This window comes from Elaeis guineensis, chromosome 9, assembly GCF_000442705.2.
Source record: "Elaeis guineensis isolate ETL-2024a chromosome 9, EG11, whole genome shotgun sequence".
In the NCBI taxonomy this organism is placed as follows: domain Eukaryota; kingdom Viridiplantae; phylum Streptophyta; class Magnoliopsida; order Arecales; family Arecaceae; genus Elaeis; species Elaeis guineensis.
The window spans coordinates 22,896,278-22,906,324 of NC_026001.2; the positions used below are offsets into that span (position 1 = coordinate 22,896,278).

The window sequence follows — 10,047 nt, forward strand, 5'->3', positions numbered from 1 at the left end:
CGTTCACATATGAGTTGAGTGGAACGTGTCTCCACCTCGTCTATGGATGAGCTGAGCAAAATACATCTTTACGATCTTGAACGCACGCTCCTCATCCACGAACGAGCTGAGCAAAATATGTCTCCATAGTCTCCAATGTATGCTCCTCATCCATGGACAAGCTGAGCAGAATGCATCTCCAAGTGATCTCTACGATCTCCAACATGCGTCTTCATCCATGGATGAATTGAGCGGAATGTATCTCCATGGTCTCCAACATGTGCTCCTTATCCACGAATGAGCTAAGTGGAATGTGTCTCTATGCTCTTCAATGTGCTTTCCTCATCCATGGATGAGCTAAGCAAAAATGTCTCTATGATCTCCGACATATGCTCCTCATCTATGGACGAGCTGAGTGGAGTACATCTTCACGATCTCCAATGCATGATCCTCATCCATGAATGAGCTAAGCGGAATGCATCTCATTCATTTTCGAAGGACAACCTAGGGGAGTTGGAGAATAGGTGCAATTCTGATTAATGACACCTACGAGGATGTCTAGCTAAGATGGGACACTGAACTAACTATATATACCTCATTGGCCAACCTCCATAACTTGATATTGTGATATGCGAAAAGATGAATCCATTGAAAGAAAATCTTTACAAAATTTCGTCGGTCTATACAAAATACCTTGATCGATACCGAGGTTCTCAAAAAAAGATTGACCAACATTTAAGCCCAAACATGCCCAGACTAAGGTACAAGAAATATTTTAAACTCCGTCAGGAGCATGAGACTCACCGACATCACCAGGGTCTGATAGGATGATGATTGCAAGAGGTTGGGCCAATGTTGCATCCTCAGTCGCATGACTCCGCGAGTTGAGCTGAAGATTTCCTCGACTTGTACCTCCTCATCACCAACCTCATCCATTCCCTCCTTATCGTCTAACTTCAGAGGCTTGAGGTTGAGGTCAAGGAAATAATTCCTAACATTCTCTTGAAATCTGCAACCCCTTGCAAGTAAGACTCGGAGCCGAACTCCACCTTAATTTTTTGAAGTTCCTCAAAGGAGTGGAGGGCATCAACCATGGTGACTTTAGCGGCCTCCAATTTTTCTTTCTATTTGTTAGTCTCAGCAGGTAGCTGTGCCTCAGCGTCACCTCGGGCTTTGGTGAGTTCGAACTCAAGCCGTTCCACTTCGGCCTTCAGTGATGTGACCTTTTCCTCGACCATAAGCTTAGAAAGTTAGGCATCATCAGACCTCCTATTGGCTTGGCTGGCCTTCTCCTCGGGTTCTCTAGAAATTTTTTAAGCATCTGGATCGCCTCGACGAAGCAATCCACGTGATGGATAAGCTAAAAAAAATGATGAATGATAATAAAGATGAGATACCAAGGTCGTAATGTAGACAATCTGGTAAAGTCAATGCTTACCCAGAGAAGAGAATCATATGAGTCCTAAACTCGGAAGGCACCCCCTTCCGCATCTAGGGCTTCCACATCGGTGGGCATGATCACCGACTAAAGTAAATCTTGGAAACCCAATAGTCTCCAATTCCCTTCCTATTATCTTGGGCTTCAGGTTCTGATGGAGCTTCCATCGGAGGAGAAACCTCAGCTGGTAGATTGTCTAGATGAGATGACATGCGCACCAAAATCTAGGAGGTGCCTAAACTCCACAAGGGGATTGAATCCTCTGGAGCGACATACCTGAGAGACTGGGCATCTCATGGCATAAAAGGCTCCTTTCTCAAAGCACCGCTATGCCCTGAGGAACACCGACTGTAGGTTGGGCAAGAACGGCCTTAGTTCGCCGCATTTTGGAGCTAGGGCTGTGCTCTTCTTCTTCCTCTTGGCAGCTCAACGAAGGGCCTCAATATCCTCGGGCCTCATAGCTGCACAGAAGATGAAGTTAGTCAAAAGAAGGAAATGCCGAATTGGAAAAGAAAAACTCACTTACTCACAGGATCAGCCGGGCTCAACCCAACCTTGAATAAGTTCTCCTTGATCAGGAGCTTTAAGAGTGGAGGGAGAGTGAGGCCAAAGATCTGCACCAGTGACTCCTCCTTGGTATCTAAAAAGATAGGAGCTTTGATCACCAACCTCTAAGGTCGATCCCATAATGTGTTGAAGCCCTAGGGTTCTTCGATCGAGACAAAAAAAAATCATTCTTTCCAGTTATGGACCGAGGAAGGAGCACCTTGAAAGAGATGTCGTCCTTTTTAAGAGAGGCATACCACCATCTGGCCTCCATAAGATTCTCCTTCAGCATGAAGTAAACCTGAAGAGGCGAAAGGTCGATGCGACTCTGAGGAGAAGATAATGGACCAAGAAGGTTAGGATTTGATGCCATGAGTTTGGCGTTACACTGCAAGAGCTAATTCGTATGCATTAAGCAATTCTATGACTAAGTAATGCACCTAAGGTCGGCTTTTAAAGATTCCTTATAGAGGCCGATCTGACCTTTGCATGGAAGAGCTATGCACTCCCCGTGAACAGTGACCTCCAACTTGAATTCGACTAGAATTTGATATTTCAACCTAAAGATCTCTAAATCCTCTGTGGTGAGGACAAAGTTCATGCAGAATGAATCGAAATCGGGCACCTCACTCACTTTGGGTCTATTCGAAGAAGAAGCTACATCAGACCCAAGGTTTGCATCTCTAGGTCGTCACCTGAGGTCTAGACAAAAGGGATGAATTTGATGCACTCATATTCAAAGGATAAAGAACTGACCTATGGAGTGATGCAGTCGAGCAGACAAGGGATGAAGATGGGGGTTGATCATGGCTCAGCTTCAATCGAGCAGAATCATTGGAGACAGAGTATCAAAGCTTCCCCTCTACATAGCAAAAACAGTAAAAAGTAATTGTAATAGCACCTATTTATAGGAGCTTAGACGGCTTCGATCTACTGATGAATCACTTTCCTCCATCGATGTACACCAAACAGCAACCCATGATTGGTCAGAATAGAGTTCTTATGGATCCAGCGATCCAACAATCCAGATATGAAGATGATTCACCATATGAAGCCAATCCTTGATGCATGTCAACTGGAAGTAGCTCATCGAAATCACCCTTGACTTCAATTGATATTCTCTTTGACCGACCTTATTCAAGTTCGAACTTGAGAGTAGAAGACATCTGTTGTGGATCTCCACCTCGACCTTAGCTAGATGAATCTTCAATGCTAGCCGACTGAGTTACAAAAGATAGGCATTGGCCAGATCACGTATATGCGATTGCAGAACACACCCTAAGCTAGTAGCGGCTGTTCTCGATCCTCAATCCTTATCGAGGATTTCACCTCGTCTCTGGATGAGCTATTTTAGATCATCCATCTCCGAGCTAAGCCTTCCCCAATAGAATCTGTCTCTCTCCTAAATTGAAAAAATTTAAATAAAGAAGAATTCTTTCGTGATCGAGTCTTCCATAAAAAGAAATAACTTCTCTGAATCAATCTGCACGCCAAATCTGTAAAGCAATCAAGACTCCGAGATGTATACAACTCCGATTTCTTCCTTATAAATAAAAGGGTACTGAGACTCTCAAAAGAAGTTCTCAACTCTCACTCTCTCCATCTTATTGTTCTTCATCTTAAATTGAGCGTTGTAGGATTTTCACCAAAGAACACCTCGATGAGAATTTTTTGCAGGTATTCGGATGAAGCTTCAGCAATAACGTCGCTTCAGCCATCATCACTTCAGCAATCTGATCTCAGACGCGGAGATCAGGAGCAATACTACTCATTGCTCGCTATCCACAATGACATCATGCATTTTAATTTTTCATGGCAATTATCGACTAATAAGATAATATATTTTTTCTTCTATAAAAAAGAGCAAATAAGATCCTCGAATAAAGTTTTTTGGGATTCTCATAGCCAATAATACTCTCTCGTAGTCCTCCAAAGCTCTGAGTAATTTAAATATCAAAAAAATTTCTATCAAAAAATCTATGATAACTAATTTTTTTTAAAAATTTTAAAAATAATAATTATTTTTGGATCTCCACGACTCTCCGAGTTTCAGTTCGAACAAGCACCGACTACAGCCACTTTTCTTCGTATCGGAGACTAGATAGCCAGTACGATCCATCTCACGTTGCGGTGTATCGAGCTATGGAGGAGCCGGGTTCAATAATGATCCATCCTCTTTTGCAGCATCAATTGTGGGCTTGGACAGTAGACGCTTCCAGAGCTGTACGGGCGGGTGAAGTTGGAGTGCTTTGCCTTTCAGTGTAAGGCGAGGTCGACGTTGCGACAGATCAATCATTCTTTGGTACGAAAGATAGAACCTGAGCTCTTCCGTCGCACGACCCAACAGTCGATTCGTACGCGCAACGAAGGTGAATCCTTCTTTCGATACGTGTCCGGTGTCCGCGTCATCCATTTCCCACATTCCGCCACGTGTCTCTCCCTATCTCCTCCGAGCCCTTTTTTTTCCACCGCGCCTATAAAGCCTCCCTACTCCTCGCTCCTTCGCTTCGCCACTCTCCTCCAATGCCGCTATTCCACTCCTGCCTGCCCCGCTCGTCTACCTCCGCCGCGGAAGACCACACCTCCTCCACCGCCGCTGACCCGACCGACCCTCCTCTTCCGCCACCCCGGACTCTCCAGCTCTCCTCATCCACCGCCCCCGACTACAGCTCCTCCTCCAGCGGCACCGCGGCCACCTCCACCACCATCGACTCCTCCTCCCACATCACCCTCCCCTCCCTCCAATCCCTCGCCTCCTCCCTCCCAGACTCCCCTCCCTTTTCCGCCTCCTTCGCCTGCCTCTCCTCCCTCCACACCCCCGACGGAGCACCCGCCGCCATCGCCGTTGCAGGCCCTTCCCTCCTCTACTCCGCCTCCGCTGCCGAGATCTCCATATACGACCTCGCCTCCCTCTGCCACCTCGACTCCTTCCCCGCCTCCCCCGCCGCCGGCTCCGTCAAGTCCGTCGCCTTCTCCCCCGACGGCCGCGCCTTCACCGCCCACCAGGACGGCCGCATCCGCGCCTGGAAGCGCTCCGCCCGCTCCAGCCGCTACCATCTCGTCGCTTCCCTCCCTACTGCCGCCGACCGCCTCCGCCGCCTCCCCCTCCCCTCTAACTATGTCACCGTCCGCCGCCACAAGAAGCTCCTCTGGATCCAACACGCCGACGCCGTCTCCGCCGTCGCCGCCTCCGGCGGCTTCCTCTACTCCGTCTCCTGGGATAAAACCCTCAAGATCTGGCGCACCTCCGACCTCCGCTGCATCGAATCCGTGGCGGCGCATGAGGACGCCGTGAACGCCGTCGCCGTCGCCGGCGACGGGACGGTCTTTACGGGGTCGGCGGATCGGAGGATTAGGGTATGGGGGCGGTCGGCGGGGGGAAAGGGACGGCACGGGCTGGTGGCGACGCTGGAGAAGCACCGGTCGGCGGTGAACGCGCTCGCAGTGAGCGGCGACGGGTCGGTGCTGTACTCGGGGGCCTGCGACCGCTCCATCTTGGTGTGGGAAAAGGAAGACAGTACGAATTTTATGGCGGTCGCGGGGGCGCTGCGAGGACACCGGAAGGCGATCCTGTGTATCGCGTGCGTGGGAGATTTGGTGCTCAGTGGGTCTAGTGATCGGACGGTGAGGATTTGGAGGAGGGTGGGGGAGGGAAGGGTGTATAGTTTTGTTGGAGTTTTGGAGGTCACGTGAGCGGGGTGAGGTCGGTGGCGGCGGTGCGGGTGCCGCCGGGTGCGGAGAGGGAGGGAGAAGGGGAGGAAGAGTACCGGGTTTGTAGCGGGAGTTTGGACGGAGAGGTGAGGGTTTGGCGGGTTCGGATTTGGAATTGCAGACAAGGATGAATGGAAGCAGAAGAAGCTTTATTTTTTTTTTTTTGGCTATAAATGCGTATTTTTTTTAATTTTTTTCATTTATTTTGGTATATTATCGATGCAAGGAGGTTCTTTTTGACTTTCTAAAATCTGACAATTGGACCTATTCATTTCAAATCGTTGTCGGAGTTGGGTTGGAAAAGACGAACTTTGAGTGGAATAATTGCTATTCGTCAACAGCTTGTTTGGGGAATTTTATAAGATCTGACGATCAGCGAGCTAGTTTTTTATGTACGTAATTTAAATTCTTCTTTCATACCTAATGATTAGGTTTGTGTTTCTTAAAAACAACATTATTCTCTCATTCATGATAGATTCTTTAATTGAATAGTTGTTCAAATTCTCTCTTGGGGAATCAGATACGAGAAAGAGACCGGTCAGGGGACGACTTCTTGAGCTATGGTTTTGGATTGTATTCAGATTGGTGCGAAAGAATGGTTTACCTTCGTTCGCAATATCAATCATTGAACCACTGCTTTGATAGAAAATAAATGTAAGATGCGGAGTGCTTTGCATGCAATAGTTGTTTTGAGATCTGTGCAGACGAGGCAGGCTGCTAAATGCTTCAAAATTTTTGTCGAGAGCGATCCAATGGTTGATATTGTAGAAGAAGATCGATCATTCTTTCATGCGAAAAATTCAACATGAATCCATAAACTATATAGTAGTTGGCTCGCTATAGCTCAACTCCATTATGAAGTTGAGCAAGCACATAATAAGCAAAATTTGAAGCTAAATCAGGCTACTACTACATGTTTTTTTCCCTCTTTGATTACGGGTATAAATGAGCCAAGATGAGCTGAGTTTTAGGATGCTCAGACTGCACAACGCATAATGCATCTACTGGTGCTTGGCTTGAGTTTGAGCTAGCTATGCTCCGCGAAGCTGTTGATCAAACTCGGCTTGCATAAATTTGAAGCTGGGATTCCCTTTGATTTTTCATGTTTCTGGTGTTCAGGCACCACCTTTTTACAAGCTGAGCTTTGGAAGCTATTTGAGTAAGGTTTGTTTCCTAATTTAGCGGAGTTCAACAGGCTTATGAGCAGCTTGGACGGCTTGCAGCCCTATTTTTGTCTCCCCTATTACCAATTGCACAGTTTTAAAGGATATATCTAGTGCTACCAAAAAAAAAAGGGGATATATCTAGGGTTCGATGGTTTCGGTTTGTGACTTACAAAGGGTTCAATTTATCCAGATTGGAATGACACCAGTTAAGGATGCATAGATCTTTCTTTTTTGGTTCATATGTATCCAGTTAGGGATGCATATATCTTTCGGGAGAAAGAAGGATTATTCACCTTCCTTTGCATGATCCAACGTTGGATCATCAGCTGCTTCCTTTGAGATCTGTGCTGATGGATGAATGACAGTTCGTAACTTTGAGATCTATACGGTGGGTGATCCAGCGGTGGATTCATGTGAATGAAGGTGAATCCTGATCTTTCGTGCGAAAGATACAACTTGGTCCCGAAGGAAGTTTGGTATACTTTGTTTCGTTAGTACTACTAGAATCTATGTTCTCTTGTGCTTTCGGCAAGCATGCTATTGTTGTCAGCTTCCTGTTCACTGGGAAGTGGTCCTTTCGTTACTTTCTGTTTGATTTTTGTTCTTTTTTTAAAAGAAGGGTAAAGAGAAACGAAAGGGCCTGTAAAGAACTCTCTGTGTGGTTAACTCACGAGCTGAATGCATATATGATGCCTACACGTATTCATGCTGTCGCCTCCTTGCCACACCTTTGGTTGGACAAGAATTTTTCATAATGGAGGAACTAGCCCTCGGCTAAGTTTTTCAAGATTTCAAGGTTTATAGCATCTGATGCAATCTCATATATTTTGTGCGCCAAATATTCAGTAAGTGGTCCAACATGCATGCTATTTTCATTATTGCATGACTTCTTATGCAGCATGATGTGATAATCAACCACTCCGAAAGGTCTGATCTTAAATGCCAGGAATATATATATATACATATAGAAATATATAATGCACCAAGATAATCATATAGGTGTTGTAAGTGAGTCATACTCAACTAATTGATCCACATAATGTGGTAGTTGGATGTCTGATCTTTCTGAAAAATGATTCCATGACATATAATTATATGTAGTTCCAAAGAAATTTCTCAAGGAAGAATAAAAGAAAACATATCGGAAGGCTTGTGATATATATCTAACGCAAAGATCAAATTACACAAACAAGGACTAATAGTTGGACTGATGATTTCTTTCTCCAATATAGAAATAGTGTTCGACCACGCTACCCTTGTAGAATAGCATCTTAGGGCTTCCAAGGACCTCTGTAAACCATGTGCTGTAGTTGCTTTCATTGCCTTCGGGCCATGTTAGAGGTTCTTATAAGCCCTTGATTAGATAACCATATTTTGTATTGCATCAGATTGGTCATCTTTATTGTGGGCAAAGCAAAGCATCAAGTGGAGACAGATCAGTTACAGGTTGTTTGGTCACTTTTTAAGTTTGGTATCATTTAATTTAAAAATGTTGGTCACGCTAACAATTAAAGGGAGCCAATTGACTTCTTATCTGGTCCCAGATCAAGCCTCTGTCATGGCTAAAGGTATCTACTACCTGTCTAAATAAGCCATAACATGGATCAGGTGCAGGTCAATCAGATCCATCCCAAGTTGATCAGCCAAGCTTTTGGTCGAGTTAGATAATGGAACTCAAATAAAACTATACAAGCAAAGATCTGGCAGCTTACTCTTATTCTTATAACAATATTATAATTATAGGTTAATGTAAATTACAACTAGCTAGAATATCTCTTTCAGATCTTGCAGCACATATAAAACACAGCCAGTGGCAAATAAACAAACAGCATCACTAAAGTAATCGCTAATTGAGAAATTTTAGGAGCAGCCGCGTTTCTTGCTCCGTCTCTCATGTCTTCTGCCCATTTGGCCACCCTTCCAACCCTTTAATAATACTACGTGCATGCTTGGATGTTATTATTTCTATGCAAAATACTAAGAGGATAAGTAAAACAATGTTCTCTCGTCTCTTCTTGTCTAAATTGTCCTATCTACGTAGGCTGGAGTACCAAGTCAGAAACACGTAGGCTTTGCTTAAGAGCAATACAATTACTATGTATAGCTTGCCAGACACCTGGTGGAAGCATCCATGAATCATAGGTTGTCCAGTCTGAATAGAAGGGGTGTTGAAACTTTGATGGTCAAAGGCCAGCGGCACGTTGCATGGATTTGGACGAGGATACATATGGTTTTGTTCATGGAACTGATATTGATTAGATCAGCTTCTTAGCTAGAGAATTAATCTGGCATCATGTAATGCAATAGATTTGAGGTAAGTTATCTCTCCATCACCGACCGGTACGCACTCTATCTCCAGTTACAGCTGTAGAGATACAACATGAGGATTAGGCCAACAACCCCACAGGAGAAACCACGTCCGCATATTTTGGTAAGCAAGTTGAGCTTCCAGAGTGTTTCCATTCCCATACAAGGTTCACAGCAATCACTTTGCTTAATTGGTGTTAGGTACAGTCATTGACTTGCATGGAAAAATATTATTTGCATGAAGATAAGGTTTGTATCTGTATAGTTGCACTAAATGATCTTAGTGTCCATGTTCCCCTTGCAATGGAGGAGATGGGTCCTTTATTTATTATTAGAGTTGCCCTCTTATAATGTTGACTAGGATTTAAGAGGAGGGTTAGCGGACCCTATAAATTAATATCCCTTTAAGAGCAAGTCGTGGAGGATTCTAAACCATATGTTACATAATCCTCTCTAGCAAACAACCCATGCATGCTTTTGGACACCTAATATAATAACTTTCTATTTGATTGATAACTATATCAGGCGGAAGGTTTTTGCAACCTACCTCATGGGCCTTGGTTTGCACCTACTTATAACCTGAAGTAGCGATGCTAGTGGCCATGCAAAGGCTTTTTGTTATAATATTAAATAGAAAGAGTTAGATTTTTTTCCTTTTTTTTCTTAATATGGTAGAAGGTTCGTACCATTCTAGTGTGAATACATTCTATAAAATCAAAAAATAAAATATCACATAGAGTTAAATTTCATTTTAGGCCTATTTGATCACCTATAACCTGTTACATCCCTACTAAACTTGTGCTAGGAGGAGCCTATTTGGGATGTTTAGTTGGCACAAAGTAGAGATGAAATAATTTTCTGTGAGGACCCATGCGGGCGTATATTTAGTTGCATATTAGT

General features: G+C 44.4%; 1 protein-coding gene across 1 annotated transcript; it reads left to right on the forward strand.

Annotated features, from left to right (window-relative positions):
• The first annotated feature begins 4,403 nt into the window (after positions 1-4,403).
• Positions 4,404-6,068, forward strand: LOC105038826 (protein JINGUBANG). The gene is given in 2 exon segments (XM_073243493.1): positions 4,404-5,642; positions 5,645-6,068. Coding segments are annotated over 2 exon segments (1,359 nt in total). The 5' UTR covers positions 4,404-4,486; the 3' UTR covers positions 5,848-6,068.
• The last annotated feature ends 3,979 nt before the right edge of the window (positions 6,069-10,047 follow it).